General features: G+C 37.0%; 1 protein-coding gene across 1 annotated transcript in view; it reads left to right on the top strand.

The window, feature by feature from the left end:
• The window catches only part of LOC103907272 (semaphorin-5A), a gene marked incomplete at its 5' end in the record, with an annotated part of 172,861 nt that overhangs the window by 31,032 nt on the left and 114,716 nt on the right, over nt 1-27,113 (top strand). Inside the window, one exon of the mRNA XM_009289418.1 lies at nt 2,426-2,630. Coding sequence (XP_009287693.1) covers nt 2,426-2,630 — 205 coding nt within the window. The remainder of the gene's footprint in view (nt 1-2,425; nt 2,631-27,113) is intronic.

Below are 27,113 nucleotides of genomic sequence, written 5' to 3'. Positions count from 1 at the left end.
AGGCACTGGATTTGCTCTGAATTACAGGCCAGAGCCACGTTACCTTTCCTAGATAGTATGTTTGGCATCAGCCCCAAGTAACAAGACACCATTTAAGTAAGCCATTTTGCAGAAGCGGGCTATATTTGTATACAGCTTTTTATAGATTGTAGAAATATTTGTATTGTCAAAATAGTGACAGTAAGAGGGTCTAAATGAGGCTAAATTTTTGAAGGAGAAAGCCTGAAGAAAGGCTCGTATGTAAAAATCTTACGTTCTTTCTGACTAGCTGAGCAAGTCCAATAAAAGTTATTAACCTCTCCCTACAAACCTTGTATTAATGTGTTGATAATTATTGTGAGAGCACCCCAATCAGAATGGCACACAGAAACAAAGATAACAGCCTGATGGTTGTGTAAAAACGGTTTAAGTCTCTAGTCTACTGTCGGCGCTCATCTCTCAATCCCAGTCAAGACAGGTGTTGAAGAAATTTCTTGCTTGGATAGTCTGGCTCATTTTAATATGGCTGGTACTTCATCAAATTTACAAGAACAGTGGCAACAGTTGTATCATATCTCATTGAGCAACAGCTTTGCAGGCCAGCGCTAGTGTTAAAAGCTGTAACGTGGCCTTTTACAACTCAATATTGAAGCCAATTGACATTAACTGATCTCTAGGTATCATTAGTGATGTCAAACTTCTGTTCTTTTGCAGGTGCTATCTTTTATTCTGTTGACCTTTCTGTTAGATTTCTGGGTCCATAACTGCAGCACTGATGTATACCAGAAGCTAGTCTAATGCTTAGAGCTAGGTGCAACCATTTTTTGTGACTTGATGGTGCGTTAGAGTACATACTGCTTGTAGATGGGATATATTCATTGGCTGAGTCACTGGTTTCCTTCCCAGAAAGGAGGACTTTTCTTTTGTAGAGTGCTTATGATAAAATATCAGAAGCTCTGTTTGTATAGTCTCGGAAGTAGATTTATCCTCAGAGTATTCACCTACTCAGCAATAACAGACAGAAGTATGTGGTTTGAAGGAAGGCTGCTGCTACGTAGTGGTAGTTACATCAGACACTGTATTTCCATGACTGGATTATATTAATGAAATATTTTCCAGATTAGAATACTCTTGGAGTCCCAGTTTTGAGGAACACTGTTTCTCTCCGGAGATTGTTGCTTTTCTCTTTACACAGGATAATTTCCAGCATAAGACCAAGGACCATATGTATTTCAGTGTACTGTGAGCGTTCCAGCTGGAATCTTTCCTGCTTGATAGATTCAGAGAAATTCTTCTTTGGCGTGGTTTATTTTTTTCACTGGCCTGACGTGCAGGGTGCTCACAGAGCAAGTAATGTTCCCTGCCAGTTGCTTAACTGTCTTTCCTCATCATATGATTCTATGATTATGAAATTATTTATTTGAGTTTTTCTTAACAGTTGTGGATTTGGAATGGTCACTTAATTTCAGATTGAAAACATGGCAATAATGAAAAAATAACTGGTAGGGTTTTGCACACTGTATTATTTTGTTCATGCTGTAATTCATAGCATAATTTATGACATAGTATAATAGAATGAAAAAGTATGACTTAGGTATGCCTTTCACATCACCAACATATTCGATAAATGTTGTGAAGTACTGTTTTAATTCTCTGATGCAATTATGCATGAGTAAACATAAGGTTGTTTACATATTCACATGCGCTAAGCAGCTTTCTCTTTTGTGTCCTCAGTTAGTTGAAGACTTAAACACAAAGATCTTAAAATTAACTGCCACTTATTTTGCTTTGTTTATTTGTGGTTGAAATTTGTGCATGCAATTAGTGAATGCTTTTCTGTAAGAAAAGAGTACAGTTTTCCGATATAAAATATGGTCAGTTCCAAAGCAAAAATCTCTTTGCCGTGGGTAACACTTTATAGTTAGAGCTCCATACTGTCCTTTCTTGGCTAGTGAATGCAGGGTCTGAAGAAGCTGCTAGAACTGTGCGTGGTGCTGTGACCTGGGATTTCTGTCAGACCCTGGCTGTGGTAGGACATGGGCTTTCCTTTGAAAATTTGTTATGTCTTTAGCACTGCGTCTGTGTAAATTATAAACAAAACTATTCAGAAAAATCTGTGCTTTGTTGGATGGTAGTTTTTCTCCTTCCTGCCCTGTGAACATAGGATATATAAAATACTACTACAGCCCACTTGTGGTGGTCAGTCTGGTGCCCTTTCATATTTTTTAGAGTTAGGGAGCCTCTGTAGTACTGCCTCAGGAAAGCAGAGCTTCCTCAATCACTGTGTGGACAGTCCGGTCAGCACCAAAATGAGACCTGAAAGTGGAATTCCACACTGTCACTACAAGATATACTCTTGGTTTTTATTTTCTTGTGCTGTAAATCAGAGAGTAAATCTGTTGTTATCATTGATGCATAGAGTAATGTCACTTTTCTGTGTTTACAGTGTGGCACCATGGACCAGGGTTTGTATGTAAATCTGACTGAGAGAAATCTTCAAGATGCTCAAAAATTCTTCTTAATGCACGAGGTCGTTCAACCAGTTATTCCAATTCCTTACTTCATGGAAGACAACAGCCGATTTTCCCATGTGGTTGTGGATGTTGTCCAGGGCAAGGACATGCTTTTCCATATCATCTATCTTGCCACAGGTATGAACTCTGCATTGCTGTGATAACTGCAAAAGTTTATGAGGTCCGTGAGTTTAAATGTTCTGTGAATCAGTTATGGAACATACATAGTGCACCTTGAAAACAGCTTTTCCTCTTTGACAGCATTAACTCTACCTTCTTCCTTTTCTGAGTAGATTAATTCAGCAGTTTGCAATGTCTTTGTTTATATTACATTGTGAACTCAAGTTTTGGTGTCTGTTTCCTATTATTCTTTGAAGGTGTGAAGCCTACATGCTCTTGAGGGAGTGAACGGTTGGAAATTCTATAAACAGGACTTCACAAGTTTCTCTTTTATTCTTTTTATGTAGTTCAGGGTACAATCTTGCCCAAGATAAGATGGTTTAGGATCCTCTGAGATAAAAGTAACTCTACAAATAGCAAATACAATTACTGCTATTGCTATTTCTGTCTTTTCTGCTCACAAATATTTTATTACCTTTCCTTTTCATTTCATTTTTAAGTTATTCATTACGCAGTTTTACACCCTGCTTTATTATTGGTCCATTTATATGTGAGCTTAGCAATGAAAGAAAAATAAACCTCTATCTAAAATTGCCTTGGTTAGAAGTATCGCTTTCTTGGTTCAAAATTTCAAGCTTCTTAAAAATAGCCAGGGTGTCAGAAAACTGTTTTTGCAGAACAAGGATGTCCCCAGCTGAGACTGAAATACGAGGTTGGAGTAACATGTTTAGAGCCTCATGGCATAAGACTTAGGGTAGTTCTCAAATACTTAGTCCCATGCACATTAGTAGGGGATAGGTCATCAAAGCAATGGTTTGTTAATGATGTGCATAGTTTGTCTCACAGCGAGTAGGCACCAAATATGATAAATTTAGGGAAAGAATCTGTTGAGCAACAAGAGGAAAAAAAATCCTCATCCTATTTATTTGATCTTGCAATCAATGAAGTAAATTTCAAAATTGTCATTGATTCAGTAGAAATTGGATCAATCCTTTTAATTACTAGAATTATTCTTTACTAATGAAAATTGTATATTCTGTAGCTTATCATTTATCAAGAGCCCAAGAAAAATGTGCATTGTGATTCAATATATGATTTAATTTTCCCTTGAAAGCATGATACCATTTTTCAGAGAAGATTAATTCTTTTGATTCTGAAGAAAATTCATAGTATTTTGGTGCATTCAGGTGAGACTATTTCTTTGCATATTATCCTTGTAGCTTTCTCATTGTGCTCCTTGAAAGATAGGCAGCAATATAAAAGCTTTTAATAAGTTAAAACTGTGCTTGGATTTGAACAATTGTAGTCAAAACAGCCTGCTGGTTGGTAAATCAAAGCATTTTAAGTTAAATCATGCCAATACTAAATGCTGTTTATATTGTAGTGGTCTCCTGACAGAAAATGAATTACAGAAACATGTACTGAGTTGGTTTTATATGAATAGACTATCACTGCATTGTGGGATATTTACATTATAATAGCAGCACTGAGAATGATGTCATTTGTCATAATTCTGATTGTCTTCAGTTTTCAGTTTCCCTTACTGTGTTTCCATTTATGTTTGATTCAGTAAGAAAGGATCTAAAACTTTACTCATGGTTCATTAATAAATTGTGTTCAATAAAGGTTCTAGGTTCTTTCTATGCATCTTTCTTGCTGCTAAAAAGATATAGCTCCTATACTCCTTATGATGTATGCTTGCCTTCCACTTTTATTCTTCTCTGTACCTGTGGGTTTGGTCATTCATGGAAGTAGCATACTACTTTAGCTGGATCTTCAGTCTGACTCCAGCGCATGCTTTTATGTAATCGGAGAGTGTATGTTTTATAAGTGTGAGAAGACGTATGCTAAAAAAAACAGCTAACCATATAGTGTTCTTGAAGTTTTCTTGACAGAGCAATTCTATTTCACTTCTATTTCACTGAATCACAGTGGTTTTTGCTAACATTCCTTCTGCCCTCTCCCCCCAACTGAGTGTAAGTACTAAGCTTTATTTTCCAAGAAATATTAATATTTACTTTTCAGAAAAATTACCTTTTTGGTAGATTTTGAAATTACCACACACATGTTTATATATAAATACCATACCTACAATACTTAAGGGTAGTTTAAAAATCCCAAGGTATACCAAAATACACAGTGTAATTTACTTAAAATCTTATGATTTGGGGAGAAAGGCAGTATTTTTATGTTCTTTGGGGTGCAGGTCATAATTTTAATTTCATTATATTGGTAATAATGCAGCATCTTAGTTCTCCATAGTCCTATCTTTGCTTGTGTAGAAACTGTGGAGCAGTTAGCTTTGAGTTTGCGTCCTAAACTACATGTGCTAGAAGATTACTGAGAAAACACCACTGCTTCTCTAAATAACAGAAACTAAAAGGCAGCAGCCTTAACTTTGGAAATAAACAATAACTTTGAAAGCACACCAAGTTTAATAGTTTTGAATTCATCCTTACTCCTGCATACAATGTCATCTACCCCAAGCTCCTAACACCATGAAGCGTGTCTATGTTTGGGAGAGGTGGAAGAGTGGGGTTACAGTCACTACCAGACTGAGAAAGGTTGTCATTATTGTATCTTTTCTGATTTAATTTACTTGCATTATTAAAAGTGGTGGCAAATTAAATTTGGAGTTAAATTTTTGCTGCAATGCTCCATCTTCAAAAAAAGCCAAAGGAACAATCTGGGGAACAACAGGCTGGTCTGCATTCAGTCCCTGGAAAAATCAAGGAGCACACCTCCTTGGAGCACACTTCTGTGGGCACATGATGGAGAAGGAGGTGATTGGGAACATTCAGTATGGATTTCCCAAGGGTGAATCACACCTGACCAACCTGATTACTTTCTGTGGTAAAATGACTGGATTTGTGCATGAGGAGAGAGTAGTACCTCAACTTTAGCAAAGCTTTTGACACTGTCTCCCACAATGTTCATATATCCAAATTAGGATGTATGGTCTGTATGGGTGGACAACCGTGTATGTTGGATGTATAAAACCTGCTTGGATGTCAGGATCAGAGGGTAGTTGTTAATGGGATGTATACAAGTGGTAAGGAGCCGAGTACTGTCCTGTTTAACATTTTAATCAACGACCTGGACGAGACAACAGAGTGCGCTCTATCAAGTGTGCAGGCGACACCAGACTGGGGTACCAGTAGTTACACTGGAGTGCAGCACTGCCATCCGAAGGACCTAGACATGCTGGAGGGATGGTCTGTCAAGAACCTCATGAAATTCAACAGGTGCAAATATGAAGTCCCAAATCTGGGAAAGACTAACTCTATACAATGATTGAGGCTGGGGACTGACGCTCTAGGAAACAGCTCTGCTGAAAGGACGGGGACTTTGGTAGACAGGATGCTGAACATGAGCCAAGAGCATGCCCTCGCAGCAAAGGCGGCCAACAGCGTCTTGGGCTGTATTAACAGGAACACAGCCAGTAGATCAAGGGAAGAGATCAATACACTTTAGACCACATCTAGTTTTGTCCTCCCTCCAGTACAAGAAGGACGTTGATAAACTGGAGCAAAATTCAGTGGAGGGTTACCTTCTGTTGGGGGCTGGAGCACCATGCCCTAGGAGGAGAAGCTGAGGGAACTGGCCTTGTTCATCCTGGAGGAGAGAAGGCTTCGGGGGCGTGTCTAGTAACAGGCTGCAAATACCTACAGGGAGTTTACATGAAGAACAGAGCGAGGTTCTTCACAATGGTGCATGGTGGGAAGACAAGAGACAACAGGCAGAGAGTTTCAGACTGGATATAAAGAAAAACTTTTTCATTCCGAGGACAGTCAAGCACTGGATCGGATTTCCCAGAGAGGTTGTGCAGTCTCCATCCTTGGAGGTTTTTAAGACTAGACAGCAACCCAGTCTATGTTATAGCTAGCTGTCCTTTGAGCAGGAGGTTGGACTTGAGACCTCCTCATGTCCCTTCTAACCTAAATTATCCTCTGTCTGTTGTATGCCTGTACAATGTGCAAACTGGTTGGGCTAAATTACATTTTTACTCAACCCTGTGATAATAGCTATCATTGTACTTTCTGCTGCCAAAAGGGAAGTGCATTCAACTCTAATAGAAGTACTGGCAGTAAGTAATTTACACCTACTGGTGTAAAGCAGGATGGATCCAACTCATGCTGTATGAGATGTACTCTCCATAACTTTTGTAGTTATAATTCATTACAACATTTTTACAAAAACTGTATTTTAAAATGCACAAAGCTGATTCAATGGAAAGGTTGGCATATAGATTGGACTGAATACAAATGAATGCTCTGCTGTCTTTGTTACTCAAAGCAAAAATCCGATTCTTTGAAGCAGATGGGTAGTAGTTAAGAGAAAATTCTCTCTTCTTCCCCCTGCCACATTCACTTGCCTATCCACCCTGTTATTAGAATACAAATATTACGAAGAGAATAACCCTGACAGTATAAAAGTGTAATCTAATTTCATTAAACCTTAAATAGATATAATATTACTCGAAGGGACACTGGGAGTAAGCAAACGAATGCATTAATGTACTGTGTTAACAGTCTTCATTTCCTAAACCTTTGCCAAGTCATCATTCTGCTAGGAGACTCTGATGTGCTGAGATTTAACAGCTACTGCTCACATCAAAAACTATACTTTAGTACTTTGGAAACACATCTTAATCTTTTGCTGCACTGACTTCTAACACAGAATTAAGGGAAATATCAATTCCTGCACATTTCGTGTTGCTTAGAACTAGCAGTGCTGCTGGCTTTAGGCAGGCAGAAATCCCTGAAACAATTTTCAGTTATACAGAAAGGAAAGTCAAGGAAAGCATTCACAGAAGTTCTGAACTAAAAATCATCTATAATACTAAGTTAAAAGTAGAGCAAGCTAGAGAACAACCCAATATTCTGACAACTTTTCAAGTTTAAAAGACTTTACTTCCTTCATTAGAAAAAAATCAAAGCAAAATGGTGCTACGTATGTCATAGTTTTGTTTCCCTCCCTTTTGTCCCTTTTTTCCCTCTCCCATTTGTTTCTCATTTTTATTTCTCCCTTTCAATTTAAATGCCTAGGTGTCCCGTGGTTAAAAACATTGCCAATACCAAAAGGTCTTCAAAGCATTTTTCAGAAAACAGGATGCTGCAACAAGAGCAAGTAGCCCTTATTTAAAGGACTGTTGCAAAATGTATTAATTTATTAGAATGAATAAGAAAATTATTAGGTATGGTGTCTAGTTTGAAGGTATTCTGAAAACAGTTTCTGGTTGCTGTTTCTTGGGAGTTCAGAAAAGGTAATATTTGCACTGTCTGAAAAGAAACTTTAAGGCCGTATTTTAAAAATTACTTGGTGGAAGACTCCCATGTTTTCTCTGTTCTTCATTCCCAGTGGACAGAGGATGTCCCCTCCATATCCTGAGTAGAAACAGTATATGCCCAGTGGTGGATCTTGATTCTTGGGATGTATAGTTTAGCATTGGTGAAACTGGGGTAAGGCTGACCTATAAAGAGAGTATGAAACCTGAAGAAAGACTTATTGTTGGCTACATTGCATGTCTCTAAGGAGTGGGTTGTTCGCTGAACTGAACCTGAATTTTTATGCCATAAAGCCAGGTTTTATCTGAGGCTTAAAGATGACTGGAGAATGTTAAAACAGGTTTTGAACTTCCCTTTCCAATAAGTTCTAGAAAGTGTTTTTCCCTGCTCTTAAGGCCTCGCAATTACAGGTAGCAATGCAGAGAATAATGATAAAAATAATTCTGATGAAACACATACAGCAGTTACTATGAAGAAGTGGAGAGGTTTCACGAAGAAATTTCAAAAGATATTTTTTGAAAATGCAGATTTTTTTTCATACTTTTGCCCTTAGAAGGGTTCTAACAGGTAATAAATCTCCACAAATGTAACATTTTTCTCATGAAGCCCCAATGCTACATATGTATCCAGAAACCAGTCTCAACCTCATGAAGTGATTTGGAAGTTTGCATGAAACTCAGTTTGGGAATGCTGTCAAAACAGTTTGTATTTCTCCTGTTTGTCTTACTAGATGGGAGCAAATTGATCAAAGTAGTGCACGATTTGATTCCTCTGTGATTTTTGTTACAGTTCTATCTTTTTCCTTTTGTTTTTGTAATCAATACACGACACTTTTTGCCAGGGAACAACCCAAGGTCTTAAGGAAAAAAGTTGTGCGTGTTTTTGCTTAAAAATCTCACATGAAATATTGTCATTTTCCTGGGAGACTACAGGTTCTGATCAAAGTGTGCAGCTTTCACAGTTTAATGTGCATGGTGTCATAATATATGTAGTAATGTGAAATTACAGACCTTAAAATTGTAAGCAAAAACATATGCTTATATGTGTTTCATACATGGTGAAGAGAGCAACAGAGCTTAAATTGACTGCATTTTTTCCAATTTGGTGCTGTTTCTGACTGTTATCTCAAGTGTGTTGAAGTCATTGGAAGTAATCTGCAGATAATTTTTGTAGAAAGGAGCTATAGGCTTTTCCTCTCAGTTTGAGAAGCACCTTTTTAGTCTAGACACTACAGTATAAATGCAATAATAATAATGATCAAAGTAGCTGTAATTTGAGTCACAAGTCAAGTATGAAAGTGGTAGGTAGTTTATTTGTATGTATTAATACTTTCTAGTTCAAAAACAGAGAAACAGGGAAATCAGTGTGCAGATGGGTAATGGGCATACACACTGTGGCAGGCAGTCGTCACTTTTTAAAACTATTTCTCTTCTGTTGTAACAGAAAACATGGTTGCTTTGTTTCTTATGCCTTTCCTTGATAAAGGTATAGTGTGCTTTTACACAGTTGTAAAGCACCCCTGCAATGGTTTTAAAACTACTTCCCTGTAACTTCTTATCGTTCTGGTCTTATGCGATGTCATTTTAAGAGGCTTGAAGCAAGGACAGTCATCAATTACTCTGCTGTCTAAAACTGGTGCATGTTGGAAGACACCTGTCCTAACAGCAACATGATGATCTTAACATTTGTTTAAAAAAATCAAGCCATAAACCATAAAATTAATAACCTTATTCTCTGCTCCTTTTGCAGTGGCCACTACCTCTGATAAAGGAAAACCCCAGCTGAATGAATACTTTGTTTATATTATTAGTCTTTCCAGGAAACATTTTGCTGCGAAGTTTAAAAAAAGATTTAAAAGATTGCTTGGTTTTGTCTTCAAGAGTCTAATGTTCACTCTGGGATTTATGCTAATGTTACTAAGAATGCTTGCTATATACTCCTGCTAGAATATTTATGTTATTTTCCATGTAAAATATCATTAAAGACAAAGAAGGATAGTGTAAAGCATAGCTGGTTTGGTATGTAATTTAAACACAGAAATGTTGATTTGCCACTGCCTTGTGTATTGTGTCATCTGTACTGGGCAAAGTGGCTTTAAAATGTTACCAAATGAGAATGGTCATGTCTAAAGTCCAGGCTGCATAGTTATAAATGATACTATAGGGCTCCAGAGAATCAAACCCAGCATTTTAAATGTCCAGTAGTACTGATTTCCCTTGGCTTTATCACTGTGTGTAGATATAAATCATTCTGCCACCTCCAGTTGGAGAGTGCTAAAGAGGTTTCTTACTAAATAGATGGCTCTAACTAGAGCTGGTTAAATTATTCATTGGCAGCCATTTATACGTGAGAATCGTAGCCCTTTGTTTGGTTCACAAACTACCCACCACTTACTTCCTTTGTTTGGTTCACAAACTACCTACTACTTATTTGTAGTCATTTTTTGTTATTATAATCAACCCATAAACAGGTAATGATTTTTATTAGTTTGTTGCTGATATTTGCTTATATAGTTTGTTTGTATTTTAGATAGCATGTTCATGAATAGCCTGCTGCAAGTATACGGCATTTGTATTCTGTTCTCTCGTGGGACAAATTTAAGTAGGAGAAGCCCTTTTCTTCTGTTCACAAATTATCATAATGTCTTTATAATTGCCCAGCTCAATCAGATAAAGACTATAAATAAATGTCCAAAGAACATACGATGTGTGCACTTCTGTGCCGCCACTGGAAGTCGGAATTGCTGCAAGAAGCAGGTACTGGCTGAAGAACAGCTGGCTCTGTTTGCATGGGAGCAAGGCTAACGCGTGGGCCAGGGAGGGAAAGATTGTGAAGAGCTGGAGGCAATGTCTCAACCGTCCATTAAAAAGAGACCAGCTCCTCTTTATCACGGTGATGCTGAGCTTTCAAATCCCGTTTGACTACTTTATAAACTTAGAACAGCCAAATTGCCTTTCCTTCTTCCTGTCTAGTTTTTTTGGAACTATCACCTCTTCTTCCTGGCAGGGAAACTAGACTTCGTAACACCTACATTCATTTGTTATTAGATAATTCTAATGCACAGAATGTGAAGCCGCGAGTGAGAAGGGGCATCCTACATGGTACTCACTGTTGTCCTGCTGTCTTCAAAGCTAAGGTATCTATTAGCATCTAAGCCTATATTCAAATCTCTTGTTTTGCCCCTGCTAGCATGCAGTGCCGGTCAACAGGCTTGGTCCTAATTTTGAAAACAGCTGTTGGAATTAGCCTTATCTCGGGGTGAAGTTTGACCTTTGAACTGTGTAACTCTTGCGTGAGTACACAGTTAGTGTTCAGGACTCTCCTGAGAGATGTGGGGAGGAAGCCTTCCCTTTGAAGGGACTTGGCTGTATCAGAACTTTTCAGAAAGGATTAGGTAACTTGCACATTGCTGAGCACTGTGAACATCTTTAGAATATTCTGCAAGGCCTTTTACTTTTAAAAAGCCTTTCATTTAAGGTGGACATACTTAAGAGTGACTCAGTAAACCCCTGCCAACCAGAGAAAGTGGAATAGTTAAATCATGGGGAGAAAAAAAAGTCCAAACCCTATATGAAACTCGTCTTTGACCCTAAAAAAAAAAAAAAAAAGAAATGTTGGGTCACAAGCATGATGATATTATATGTAGGATATTCAGTGTGAGCTGTCAGTAAAGCAATCGTTAAATGGGATATTCTACTGAACTCCTGTTTTTCTTAACGTTTATGAGCTTCTTCATTCTGTAGCCTTTTCCCCAGTAAACCTCAATAAATCCAAATGTTTACAACTAAGCAAATACAAGCAGTGCCGCTAGTAATCAACGGGGGTTTTCCCCAATAGTATTTGTGGATTTTTTTTCCTTGTGTTTACCCAGCTCTGGTCATAGGACATGACAAATCTTCATAAGCTGAAGAATTTCTCAGTAAAGATACGCCTTATTTACTTTGTTCTGTGACTCGTAAGAGTCATCAAAATGTGAAGATGTGTTATTCCAAATACCGTGGCCTTTGTGTGAGGAGTCCTATAACCTGAAGGAAGATTCACAGAAAGATAGATTAGGTTCCACACGCATTTTACTGTATCAAGTCACTGGGTAAGAGTCATAATATTTGGAGCAGAGACTCACTTATCTATAGATTCATTCTTCTAGTTTTTATTTATTTTTATTTTTCTTTCTTATCCCATGAATCTTGGAAATTTGGTTCTACAACTGCACACCTTCAGGAGGAATAGGCATGATCACAACCAACGTAGTGGTTAGATCACTTGCCTAGGAGATAAGATCTGATTTTTAACTAACAAGCTGTGTGAGATTTCCTGGTTATTGCCAGATGCCCCAACTCCTAGACTATTATATAAAGAATATAATGTCATATGATTATATATATTATATACTGTGGTTATTACTGCTTTAATGTCCTAGAGTAGTGAGATGAATATCTTCTGGTGAGGGGTTTTTAGGTTCATGTCTCTAATCCCAACTTTGCTTCTGTCTCTTGTCCATTTACTTCCTAATTTACATTAGATTAGAAAGAAAATCATTCTTTCCTTCTGTATTTCTGAACAAAAGCTATGCTTTATGCTGAAATTGCTGCTGAAGTTCCATGCACATCATACTGGATTTGAACTGGATATATGTACTGGATTTGGCTCATTTGGGACTGAGGCACAGGGGCATGTACTACTGTCGTGGTTTAACCTCAGCCAGCAACTGGGCACCACACAGCTGCTCGCTCACTCTCCCCTCCCCCTGTGGGATGGGGGAGAGAATTGGAAGAGTAAAAGTGAGAAAACTCGTGGGTTGGGATAAAAACAGTTTAATAATGGAAATAAAATAATTATTTATGTACTGAGCATGACGTCACATGGTGTGGAATGTCCCTTGGGCCAGTTGGGGTCAGCTGTCCTGGCTGTGCCCCCTCCCAGCTTCTTGTGCACCTCCAGCCTTCTCAGCCAGTAGAGCATGGGGAGCTGACAAGTCCTTGACTAGCGTAAGCACTACTTGGCAACAACTGAAACATCGGTGTGTTACCAACATTATTCTCATCCTAAATCCAAAACCCAGCACTGTACCAGCTACTAGGAAGGAAATTAACTCTATCCCAGCTGAAACCAGGACAACTACGCAAACTGCAAATGAGTTTGAGTAGAGGATAGTCCCAGAAACATTCTAGTCAGCCAAGTTTATGGTGCTTCTGGATCTGTACAGTAGTCAGTTGTCTTTCTGACACTTCTAATGAAAACATAGCCACATATGACTCAGTTAAGAGATCAGGCAAGGTTTATTGTGGGTTATTATCTGAGAAGTAGTTTTCTCCACTTGTGCATGTAAGTGCTTCTTTGATCTAGGCACTGGAAAATTTATGCAGTGGGAAAACACTATCATATTCATAGCATGTGTTAGGTAGTACAAGGTATTTATTATTGTGGTGGCATGAAGGAAGGCAATAAAAAATAATAGGAGCAGTAAGCACTCCCTGTCCGGTCAGAACCGATCAGAGTTAATACATGTCAACTTTGGGAGACTGGCAGGGATCCAGGGCCTGTATTTGATAGTAATTTTATCCTTTGTGTACAGTGTGACATTCTTCACTGCTGCTCCGTGTCAGATAGCAAGCTTTAAATCATAAGAACCATTTCATCTTGTGATTAATATCTATGTTTATTATCTACTCTACTACTTTAGTTAGAGGTTACACATTTCTTTAGAGGCACTCATCTCCACTATCTGAGAAGTCCAGTCCTACCTACTGATTAAATATTTTAGCAGGTCTCTCCAAAATTGGAATGTTTTCTCTTCCTGAGAAGAAGCTTCTGGGAAATTAATATAGACTTTTTTGTTTGTTTGTTTCATTGTGAATTGTCTTACCCAGTAGCAACCTTCTAGTTTTATTTCATTTTCTTTTCAGAATCCAGGATATCGAAATTATGCATCTCTTGACAGGTGTAATGTTTCCCACTCAGAGCCATAAGAATTCTTGTGTCTTCTTTGCCTCAGGGCTTCAGGTTTTGTGTAGGTATGTGTGATTTTTAGTACAGTAAAAGCTGGATGTTGCCAGCACGAGTGGCTGTAATTACAATATATTGCCAAATGGGCATTCTCTAGAATAGGTGTTATTCACGTGTAGCTCTTGATATTGACTCTGTTTAGTTATCATCTAACTGGCCTTAGGCAGTAAATTTTTTTCATGTTTGGCAATAAGAGTGTTGACAGTCACACTCTTCTCAACCACCTGTGTCTGAACTGCAGCCTAATTTGTCCTAATTTATGTCTGTAAGTATTAAACTAGATGGCTCACTTCAAGTACAACCTTAAGTACAGCCCTAAGCAATCCTCACATAATTGTTTCTTATGATCATGTGTTGATTTAAAAGGAGAATTCATATCCAATGGACCAAAATATTTAAGACTCCTAAAAACATCTGTTAGGATTCTTGGTAAAGGTAGTCTCATAGCACATGCTCACAGGTTAATGTGTATATTGGCAGGATCTGTTTCATTCAAATACAGTAACTATGATCAAAGGCAATAAATATGTACATTTTGTTTTGGCTTTAGGTTTGATGCACCAACATAGTCTTGATATTCTATTTCATTTTGAACCTGACGTTGTTGAAGTGCATTCCTTTTCTGAGCTGGAAGAATGTGTCTTTTTCCACGCCAAGTTACTTCAGTCTGATGCAAGACAAAAAAAAAAATTTATACTGGTCTTCTTTAAGGATGCTGGCTTCATTTGTCATGATCCTTGTAAATCCTTTTTATTACTGAGTACCTTTATAGACAGAACTCAGGTAAATTAAATACAAATTCAAAATGAGATTATTGCTTAGTAAGATCAAGAACTTTGTGTTTGCTGTTATTATGAATCATGCCTTTGCTCTGTATTGCCTACCTGAGATTTCCTGATACCTCCACAAGGAAGAAAAAGAGAACGAGTGTGGGGTATTAGAGCCAAACTTGAAATTGTTGTCAGTCACCTGTTTGCCAAGTCCTGAGAAACAACTTTCCGTTCTCAAACTCATTAAAGCCTCATCTAAAGATTTTATGCGGTAATTTTAACCATATCCTCTCTGCATGAACAGCATTTCTTAAACCAATGTTAGTATCTAAAGTATTGTTATATGTTTGAATTCTCACATTTTAATATAACTTTCTGAAGGGGATATAAATGGTGATACTTGGTATGGGGACATGATCAAGTAGCCGTGCCTTGAGCAAATCTGATACACTTCCATGGGATTATCCTCTGCAATGAACACAGCAACACGAGAGAGAAAGGTCACTCATATGGGGTATGTAGAGCTGAGGTTCTCTTGGGCTTCAAAGTTCAAAGCCATCTTGTCCACTTCCTTGTTGAATGCTTGATCCAGGAGAAAAGGGGCTGCTGTGGATGGGGAGGAGCCCTCCCGGATCCACTCACTGACAGTGTTTTAATCTGCATGCAGAGCGCGTGGTTCATCTGGCCTGCAGATACAGGAGCACAGCAGTTCACAAGCCAAGCAGGTAGAGAATTCAGCTAGAGAGATGATGCCTTGCTCCCTGCTGCAAGGACTATTAAAATATTTTTCCAATGCCTTTTTAAAGAAGCAGTAAGTGCTCCCTGAAACTCCCTAAGGACGTGGAAGGTACCTATTGCTTGCAGGGCATAAAATCACATCAGAAGCTGCTGAGAGTAAGGAACAGGTGTTTTTCACAGGCTCAGTATATTGCTTATCTCTCTCACCCAGCTCTTTGATACTCTTCCCCACTGGTGTATGTTAACACGACTCTCAGAGACTTCATGATTTTTCTTGGCTGCAGCCAAGACTTTTCTGTCTTTAGTTCAGCTGTCTCCTATGCATCGAGGGAGAATAAGGTTACTGCCTGTCACTGGTTTTGAATTTGTCAGCGTGCAAGAAAACAGCATAACAAAAGAGGTTTTAAATCTTCAGAAAGAAAAGGTACCTGTTAAAGTATCTATATTAAGATATTGTTATAGTTACATAAAACAGTTTTACAAAAAGTGAAGTTTTAAGTTTTAATTTTTTTCCCTTTAGATGGTATTATTGTCCTGAATACCAGTTTCACACATGAAGTCTTAAGAGAGAGAAAGCTAGCGATTGAACCCAGATCTCGCAAGTCTCCAAATTGATCCATAAGAGCAATGTCTTTATTAAAACTTTTATCATTGAAAACTAATTAAATGAGATTGCAAATAAAAGATCATTAAAAGTACCACTTCATAAAGTCTTAAAATAACTAATGCTTTATGTCATGTAAATAAAAGTAATGTACCACAGATTGAAATGTTAATAAATGGTTTTTTATCGACTATAGCCTGTTAAGGAACTGTAGCTGCTATAGCTTTTGCTTATACATATTCTAAAGATATGTGTTAGTTCTGAGTCAGTTGAGTGCATGAACTGTTACGGATCTGTTCAGCTCCTCCAAATCAGAAAAAAAATTATGAACTTCTATCTTATCTCTCTCAGTCACATCTTTGGCAAGCTGAAAATCTCTTATAAGATTGAAAATGGAAAAGTAGTAAATAAAGGTGTGAACAATGACCATGATTCATGAAAAATACATGTATTTTGAGACTGTTGAAATTACTTGGTTTCTTTTGTAAGGCAGGAAGAAACATCTGTTTTAGATCTAGGGAGGGTAAAATTTTGCCACTAGTGTGTAGGAGCTTCAATCTAACAAGCTGAGGAAAAGGGGTGATTTGCTTTGATATTCTTTCTTTGTGAAGAAAACAGACCTAATTGATGTGGAGGCTGAGACATATAATTCAGCATGTGTTTTGTTGTTTAGCATGGGGTTTTGCTTAAACTTCTAGAGAAGACCAAAGGGAAAGCAGAAAAAAGAGATTTCGGTTTTAGGAGTTAGCAGCTTCAAGTTTGTAGGCATAGTCTTTCAAAAAAAGGCATGCTGCTTTGGTTTAGCTGCTAGTTGCTTTGCATTTTAGTCTCAAATAAATCTGAATTTCCCTTAGAACTTGAATTACCTATTTATTTGAAAGGTTTTTGAATAAATCTGACTGGAGCTGGCTTTAATTTCCAATTCAACATAGGTGGCATGAAATGGCCACTGGGGGATGGTACACGAATTGTACGATTTTCTAATAATACATTTTTGATTCATAGGAAACACTGCTAGTGGAAATCTTAATTGTACCAACTTACAGTCTCTTTTAGTTTAAGGAGCGGTAGATGTTTTCTGTGTTAAAGAGGTTTTTAACTCTTTTCATGGTAATTACTAGAAGAAGCCTTTGCTGATTCGACTGCAAATTTAATATTTCCTTGATGCTTTTGAGATTTTGTAATACATGGGAATTAAGTCTACCGGGGATAGAAGTGTTCTAAAGAATGCATTATGTTTAAGAAGCTTTCTTTGGAAAACAATAAAGATAGGATTGAGATGGCAGTTGTCCTGATTTCCATTGATAGATAAATTCCAAAATTGTTGTATTTGAAAATTGAACCCAATTTTTTTTTTTTTGGGTGGTGGGGATGGGTTTAATCTTCAATAATTGTTGAACAGTGTTTTTTATCGACTATAGCCTGTTAAGGAACTGTAGCTGCTATAGCTTTTGCTTATACATATTCTAAAGATATGTGTTAGTTCTGAGTCAGTTGAGTGCATGAACTGTTACGGATCTGTTCAGCTCCTCCAAATCAGAAAAAAAATTATGAACTTCTATCTTATCTCTCTCAGTCACATCTTTGGCAAGCTGAAAATCTCTTATAAGATTGAAAATGGAAAAGTAGTAAATAAAGGTGTGAACAATGACCATGATTCATGAAAAATACATGTATTTTGAGACTGTTGAAATCACTTGGTTTCTTTTGTAAGGCAGGAAGAAACATCTGTTTTAGATCTAGGGAGGGTAAAATTTTGCCACTAGTGTGTAGGAGCTTCAATCTAACAAGCTGAGGAAAAGGGGTGATTTGCTTTGATATTCTTTCTTTGTGAAGAAAATAGACCTAATTGATGTGGAGGCTGAGACATATAATTCAGCATGTGTTTTGTTGTTTAGCATGGGGTTTTGCTTAAACTTCTAGAGAAGACCAAAGGGAAAGCAGAAAAAAGAGATTTCGGTTTTAGGAGTTAGCAGCTTCAAGTTTGTAGGCATAGTCTTTCAAAAAAAGGCATGCTGCTTTGGTTTAGCTGCTAGTTGCTTTGCATTTTAGTCTCAAATAAATCTGAATTTCCCTTAGAACTTGAATTACCTATTTATTTGAAAGGTTTTTGAATAAATCTGACTGGAGCTGGCTTTAATTTCCAATTCAACATAGGTGGCATGAAATGGCCACTGGGGGATGGTACACGAATTGTACGATTTTCTAATAATACATTTTTGATTCATAGGAAACACTGCTAGTGGAAATCTTAATTGTACCAACTTACAGTCTCTTTTAGTTTAAGGAGCGGTAGATGTTTTCTGTGTTAAAGAGGTTTTTAACTCTTTTCATGGTAATTACTAGAAGAAGCCTTTGCTGATTCGACTGCAAATTTAATATTTCCTTGATGCTTTTGAGATTTTGTAATACATGGGAATTAAGTCTACCGGGGATAGAAGTGTTCTAAAGAATGCATTATGTTTAAGAAGCTTTCTTTGGAAAACAATAAAGATAGGATTGAGATGGCAGTTGTCCTGATTTCCATTGATAGATAAATTCCAAAATTGTTGTATTTGAAAATTGAACCCAATTTTTTTTTTTTTGGGTGGTGGGGATGGGTTTAATCTTCAAGAATTGTTGAACAGTGTTTGTCATTAATTTGTATGTTCTTTCTCTGTCCTACCAAATACATGGCTTTGTTTGAAGAAAGTTCCTTATACTGGAATAACTAGTATCTAGATGAGTGCTTTTTTATTCAAAGTAGTCTTTGAATCAGTAGTGCTAATTCCTGTGTAAAAAGGTTAGTCCATAAATATTCCCTTCGTAAAATAAATATATATTATATTTTGAAATACAGCCATGACAAACTCCTTTAGTTGCGGAGGTACAACTGAATTTCTCTTGGAATAGCCACTAGGGCATTAAGAAGCTTGCTAATCATTTCAGAAGGTATGCAAATAGAGCGTGGCTAAAATTGCACCTTTCAGAATCTTAATAGTTGGCAAATGAGTTAAATTATCTCTCCTGCATAAAAGCCTGGGGACCTATAATAGACCATGATACCTCCTTTGTTGACAGGCATTATCAACAATGTGTCTCATTTCAGCTTTAATTCAAACTAATTTCCAGTACTGTAAGGAAGCACATCAATATTTACTTGAAAAGCGATAGGAAAGAGGGAATAAGGAGTTGGAGCCAACGATAAAGAAAGTAAATCTAAAATATTGTGCATGCTTGCTTTTTATAGACTATCTTTCAAAACTGCTGTTGTTACATCCAAGAATTGAAAAACAAAACAAAACCAGATTGCAGAAATACTAGGGGTCTTACCCAGAGAAGAATATTTTAATGTAGTATTTTTCTACATTTTTCTTCTGCTGCTTCCAAAACTCTCTTCAAAGAAAGAGCCAAACCTTTCCTAAGTGTGATAGTTAACCAACTATTCTGTGCTTTGAAACTGTTAATACACGAAACACTGTGTGGTATAACTGTATATAATTTAAAGGTGGCTTTTACTAAAATATATTGAAATTATATATGTACCATTTTAACACTTCTTTCTTTCTTTCTAATTGTCAAGACACCAGAAAATTGAATGTCTAATTGTAGGGTTGCTATGAACTGTGTATAGTATGACAGGAAGCATGAAATTTGGATTTATTAGTTGTGGAAGTTGTTTTTCCTTAAATTTGGGAGTCTTTGCTCATTTTTGTTAATTTTCTCTTTCTACGGAACATACCAGCAGACCAACAATGACTATGTTTGTGCCTGGACTTTCCTAAAAGCTTTTAAGCTGTACAAGTCTGTGCTCTTATATGGCCAAGGATTCTTAGATTATTGTTACTTTCTAGCAATAGCAGAAAGACATAAACAACCTCTGAAATCCAAAGCCCTTTGAAATTTGGCATGGCGCACGAATGATTTGGTTTAAAATCTGGGATCATAAAAAAAACCCAACAAAAAACCAACCCCCTTACTTGTCTTTCTGGAGTAGACCTAGAACTAGAAAGGACCTGTTTTTATATTTACTTCACATGGGGCCAAAAGCTCCAAGACCAAACATATTCACTGTTTTGGGCTAAGGTCTCACATGAATAAGCTGCAAGATTTCTCAAGCCCCAGACTGTAGCTTTTTTAAAAATCTAACGTCTCTTGTTCTACTTATAAAGTACAATTTCTTGAGACACATTGATGATGCTGTAATGATTCAGCTAAAATTATAGCTCACTTTGTAGATTATGTAGATTTTTAGTTGTTTTGCATTCTTGCAGCTATAAAAAACAGCTAGGTAATCTAAGAACTTCAGTTAGGCTCACTTCTTGGTGGTTTGTGTATTTTTTCTGGAGGTGACAGAAACCAATTAGTATTTATATTTGTTCCAGATTTTCAGTGGTATTAATACTACCTTTTATAATAACAAGTTTGTCACATGGGTTACTGTTGCTTCAGTTAATTAAATTTACTGAAATATAATTAAATGTCCATGAGCAATGATTTGTGAGTTTTCCAGGTTGCTTGCATACTTTTTTCTCCAAAAGTGTCCTACAATGGAGTAGGAAAACTAAGATACCTGAATAAGGGAGAGCTTAAGCTTTCCTATTTCCTGTAAGTGATGGCACAGAGGGTAACCAACATTTCATTTAGCCTATTTAGTGTTTAAAAGTAAGTCTCCATATTAGCAGAAAAATTTACAACATTTCTTGGGGAAATGCAACAAAATTCTTTTTGTATTTCCAGCTACAATATTTGTTAGAAGCTTTTGTTATACAATTACATAATTAGCTTTTGAATCTAATAAATGTGCTTTATATCTGTATTTCTGTTAATATCCACCATTGTCTTGTTATCATCATGATGATAATGAGCTGTAATAGCAAGGCAATCACTGTAGTTTATTGTTGAATTTATTCGTAAGTTTCTCACAGTTTTTATTCTCTATTAAGGCTGCTATTAAGGCTGTAAAACAGAAGATGTTCAGATTTTTAACCTCCATTTTTGACTGAAACTTGTAGAAAAATCACATCATATGTATTTTATTACACCAAGAAATATATTAAAAGTAGAGAAAAAGAACAAATTAACTAGCACACTGACCAGATTGTTCAAACAGTTGTTTAATTTCAAATGGAGAGACAAACTATGAACGTGTACAACAGCTCTGAAAATAAAAATGGAATTTTTTTAAAAATTGAAATTTATGACTTGATAAAGCATCAGAATTCCATATTCATTTTTGAGGTTCACTTTTTTTTCCAAAGAAGTAATGAATATACATGTAAAAATATGAAAATATTTAAAGTAAAACTCTGTAAATTAAGGTGGGCATTTTAAAATCAAACTATATTCTTTTTATTTTCTGTATCATTGTAGAGGTACTACAATGACATTGTACTACAAAGACATTGAGGTGCTGGAGTGTGTCCGAAGAAGGGCAACGAAGCTGGTGAAGGGTCTAGAGCACAATTCTTATGAGGAGCAGCTGAGGGAACTGGGGTTGTTTATCCTGGAGAAAAGGAGGCTGAGGGGAGACCTCATCGCTCTCTACAACTCCCTGAAAGGAGGTTGTAGTGAGGTGGGTGTCGGTCTCTTCTCCCAAGTAACTAGCGATAGGACGAGAGGAAATGGCCTCAAGTTCTGCCAGGGGAGGTTTGGGTTGGGTATTAGGAAAATTTCTTCGCCAAAAGGGTTATTAAGCATTGGAAGAGGCTGCCCAGGGAAGTGGTTGAGTCCCCATCCCTGGAAGTATTTAAAAGACGTGTAGATGAGGCGCTTAGGGACATGGTTTAGTGGTGGACTTGGCAGTGTTAGGTTAACAGTTGGACTCGATGATCTTAAAGGTCCTTTCCAACCTAAATGATTCTATGATTCTATGATTTGCCCATAATATATTTTAGTTTTTAAAGCAGAACGGTTGAAGCTCAGTCTTTTGCTTCTCCTTTAGGCTATAGTATGATTAAAAACCTATTCCTGTAAATCAAGTATAAATACATATCTCAGAAACCTGAAGATAAAAGATAAATTAAGTTACAGAGAATGGTTATATTACCTTATCTTCTAAATATGCCCTTGCTTTGAACCAAATTGTACCCCACTCCCATATGGGAAAACAGCTTATAGGAAAGGCTGTAATTATCCATATTCTACTGATGATTTAACTAATTTTAAAGTTATTTTTAGGAAGGGCAAAAAAGAGCAGGTTTTAAATCCTCTCGTATTCTGTGTACCATATGCATCTTTTTTGATGTTACACAGATTGCTAAATCGTAAGTAGGCTCAACCAGCTGCTGCATTAGCTGTTCCTGTGTCGTTTTTCTGTGTTAGGCGTACTTAAGCCCTTATGCAACCTAATACTTTCTTCATTGGAATAATTTTCTGCTGTTAACCAAATGCATGTTCTGCTTTGCGGTAGGGCTTTCTTTCACTTCCTGTGGTGGAGGAAAGCAAATACTGATGATACATTTTTTCGCAGTGACAGGATGTTTATCAATCACCTTGCACTTTCTTTGATTTTGTACTATTATACGTTCTGTACATCAATTTTATGTTTGGTATTTCAGTTTATTCTTCTGAAAGACTTCTGCCTTGAAGACAACCCTAGTACCTTATTTTTTCTGTTTCTATGGTGTTTAATTAATATAAATGTTATATGATTACTGTAAACACTGTTTATATACACATATGGATAATATTTACAAGAAATTTAACATTAACAGATTTTTTCTTTAATTTCAGCAGTGTTAATACTGTCTGCATGCTTCTGTTTTCCCACTAGAAAAAAAATCTATATACAACAATTAATATGCAAAAACAGTGTATAATGGACAAAATCAAAATAGTTAATGAATATAATTTTCCAAAATCTATTTCAAATTACACTTGAAAATATGTGTAATTTGTATCCATTTCAACTACACTTTAAAATGTATTTTCCCAAATATCCATCTATTAATTTTAAACTTTTCTTTAAAACAAAAAAAAGTATTATGCTGACAGATTGTTAAGGGTGTCAATGAGTCTGTTTTCACATATTATAATATACGTAGAGTAGTGTATTTCTTGCATAGGTGGTACCTTATTCAAGTTCAATTACAAATGTCACTTGAAGTACCGAATGTAGCTTTAGCTTCCATTTCCTGTGTCTTGCGTTGACGGCCCCTTTCCTCCCTATTGACCACATTCTTTCATCTGCTTAAGACATCTTGCTTTTCTAAACAGTATTTTGTGCGGAAATTGCAAAATAGGCCCTTATTTACATTGACTGTTCTTTATAATTTGCAGTCGATTTTGCTGTTCCTTGAGTTTTTCTTGGTATATAGGAGGAGATTTTCAGATCTGTAAAGGCACCTTATTGTGCTCAGAAAGTATAGGAATACTTGTAAAGTCACAAACATAGGCATACAACCGGCCTGAGGATATATTTGAGACTATTACAAGTTTATTTTGCTGGCAACTCATATAGTTTAGAAGGCACCAATGACTTCTTTTGCAATTTACTGAAAGATGGTACCGTAGGCTTCTCCTTCGAAAAACGTTGACTTGGATTCTGTGTTCTGGTGCAGGTTCAGTTGCTTTCTGGAGACCAACCCTCTCTCCAAGGTACTACGCTAAACTACAGTAAAATGAAGATTAAATTAGGTTTTGTTTCACTGTCAAATATGGCAAGAGTTAAGACTGAAAGTGTTTCCCTCCCAAAAAGGAATGGGTAGAGGTTTTTTCCCGTCTTCTAAAGAAGTGAAATGAACTTACTTCGATATTGCCTCATTTTGGATGATTTGTTAAAGATGTTTTTACTTGAAGAATGCAGCAATATTTTGCAAACATAATAGCTCATATAAATATTTATTCTTCTCCATAGAAAGAAGTTGCTACAGCTTCTTTGAGTGTTCTTTCTGTTAGGAAACTCGAGTAATTACAGGTTTATTAGTTTGTTGCATCTGCCATTTGTTTTGTGTGTTCATTTTCTGTTTTCCTTTGCAGCTGTCACTAGAGATGTGACAATTTCAACCACACTCTTGCAGTGTTCTCCATTGCTGGCTATGCTTTATGCCATTAACATCTTAAACTTTGCTTTTCAGTTTTAGAGATCATCCTTTGATTTTGTCCCATTATAATTTTGTTCATTACAGACTCTGTTGCCTCCAAGCTTGTTCTCTACAACTCTATCTCAGGTTTTCCATTCAGTTCTTCATAGTCTCCTATGCGTTACATAGTAATGTTTCAACCAGAATTTTTCTTTCCTCTTCATCTTCATTCACAGTGAATAGATTTCTAATGTTCAGTTGCTGGTTTTGCAGGTCTCTCTGAAAGTATAGCAGTACAAGGTAACAAAGCACGTTATTTACTCATTCTGGCCAATGTCATTGTCTTTTACTATTGATGTATATACTCGGTCATTCTTAAACCAAGGCTGTCAGGTGTCCGGATCTATTCCAGAGCTTATGCTCAGGATGCAAAGATGCCATTTGTTTGAATTCTTAAATAGCTGTTGGACTCAGCCTTGACATTTGTGATGAAACTGGAACTTTCCCTGTGTCCACGGCAATAAAGTTACATCCATTAGGAAGGTCTGTGTTTACTATTCTTCTTAGCTATTTCTTGGCAGAAGTGGACAGTTAGTTTGATTATAAAGTAAATATTCACTTGAAAGATTTTGACAGGTCTGAAAACCTCCATGCCCCAGAGCCGTAGTCAAGACTCATTTCTTTCCCTACTTCTCTCTTTATTTTGCTTTACAACTGTGGTGTGAAAATGACACAGACAATGACAGACAACACTTTTGAGGATGGGACTTTTACAAGTTCTTCAGCAAATCTGCAATCTTTGCTGGAGACTGGATGCATAATGTTGCATACATTGTAGTAGAATTGGAAACACTGGAGCAAAGCACCTGGCTTTTGAAAGTACTGATGCAATGGCTATGATTTTCCGCTGTAAGGAAGCCTGGTATAGCCAGTATTACATACTATAGTTTGAGGAGGTTGATAGCTACATACCCTTGCTACGTACTATGCTCTCATGAACATAGAAGCCAATTCAATCTGTGTCTGTCTCAAAGTTGCAGAATAAAAACAGATCCTCACCCTAGTTTGGGCTCCCAGGTGGTCCATGCAAAATCGGAGTAATAGGCAGGAGGAATTTAAAGCAGAGAAGATAGGTTATAGAAGGTCAGAAGTAGGAGAGTTTACTGAGGCAGAGGTAGATCTCAGATAACATTTTATTCCTTTTTACTGAACTTGCATATGAGCCACCTTGCTGCTGTGAAGGGTAGTGTTTCTTCCTGATAATCTGTGGGATCTCTGGCACTGCTTCTTCACTTAAAGCCCAGTCATTTATGATTTTCAACATTTCTGTATGAGTGCTGATGCTCTTAGACAACAAATGGGAAAGGAATGATTTGGGAGATGCTGAAAGAAAGCAAAAGGAAATGGGAGGAACAGAGACTGTATGCCAAGATAAGAAGGAAGAACGAGAGCAATGACAGCTGTCCTGGGGAAAGTGTTAGTGTTGCAGTTCTCAAAGTGAGAATATTTTATTTCGTGCTAAGGTAGTATGCTGCTGTAACCATATTCTCCAGGTCATCGACCTGAACATAAAAAAATTGTAATTCTGCCCTCTACAATAAACAAATTTACTGAGGAGAAAAGAAACACAAAATATTAGGTTTTGATCATATTCTCTTGTCCAAAACTGCACTTCTAGATTAAATGTGTATGTAGGCATGGGGGAAGGAGGCCTCCAGTCATGTTTTTTTTTTTTCTCTTTTATCTTTGGGGAGGTGACAGCAAGTGACTCAGTCTGTGCATGCCGCACCCAGCACCGTGGCAGGAAGAAATATTATTTTTTCATGTTTTTTTTTTTTCTCTTTTATCTTTGGGGAGGTGACAGCAAGTGACTCAGTCTGTGCATGCCGCACCCAGCACCGTGGCAGGAAGAAATATTAGTCTGTGCGAGAAGCACGTGCTGAATGCGTACCTGATTTTTGTCTCATGCAGGAAAAAGATGGCAAGCCAAATGCAATGTATCGTGAATCATACTGAATCTGCTGGGTGCCATTTAGACAAGTGGTATAGAGTTGTACTAACTGATCTGTAAAGTGATACCAACTCATTTGCGTGCGTAAAATGATCTCTTTTCTTCCTCTTAGTACATTTTTCCAACTTCTGTGCTCCAAAAAATAATTTGTTTTTTCACTCAGTCACTAACTAATACAGCCACTGTTTTTTTTCTGGGCACTTCTCAGACCATATTTCGACCTTGAAACTTGCTGTAATTATAGTTGAGATTTTGCATCCAGCAATCACCAGTGGAAACACTGCTTGTTATGGTCTTCAGTTGAGCTGGTTATCGCTTAATTGTGAGACATAACTGACTCTTGGCAAAGGTTTAATTAATTTTTGAATATAACTCTGTTTTAGGTTGTTTGGGAAAAAGAGTGATAGTCATATTAGAATTTTTTTATCTCAAAAAGGTTAAATTTTAATGAAAATTAAAATTGTCATTTAATAAAAGTTTTTTTCTAACAAATAGTCTTACATACAGTAAATCCTGACAAGCTTGTTTATACCAAGAAAGGAGAAAAATGTAAACAGTTACATGAAGTGAATTGAGAGGTCAGTCAGAAGACTTTAACATGCAGACATGATCTGTTACACTCAAAATCTTGTTATGGAGAAAGGGGAATGCACTTCATATACTAAGCTAAGCATTTATGGTTCATCTAATTAGTTTTGACTGTCTCATAAAATTAAGTCCATCTTATCTACTTATTAAAGTTTTGTTAGTAATATGGTTAAAATCTCATATATAAACTCCTACTAACTCCCCCTGTTATTTGGTGTTATGCTCCCCCTTCCAGTACTTCTCCAGCTTTTAAGATTGACTATTCAGTCTTCCTTAGGAAGGGGGAGAAGACTTTAACAGTAATTAGCATCTTGGTTTCTCCACCTCCTCTTCAGTTTTGGAGTCTGCTTGAGGCTACTTTTTTGTATTTTCTTAAGGTTGCTTACTTGCTGCTCCTCACCACTTCCCAGGCAAAGCTTGGGAGCCGCACGCTGCCCTCCCCCAGCCCCGTTACCCCGGAAGGGCTGTTAGGCCCCCCGCGACTATGTAGGGG

The sequence above is a fragment of the Aptenodytes forsteri genome, unplaced genomic scaffold, assembly GCF_000699145.1.
Source record: "Aptenodytes forsteri isolate BGI_AS27 unplaced genomic scaffold, ASM69914v1 Scaffold397, whole genome shotgun sequence".
Taxonomy (NCBI): Eukaryota; Metazoa; Chordata; class Aves; order Sphenisciformes; family Spheniscidae; genus Aptenodytes; species Aptenodytes forsteri.
This window is presented reverse-complemented; position numbering and strand designations above follow the sequence as displayed.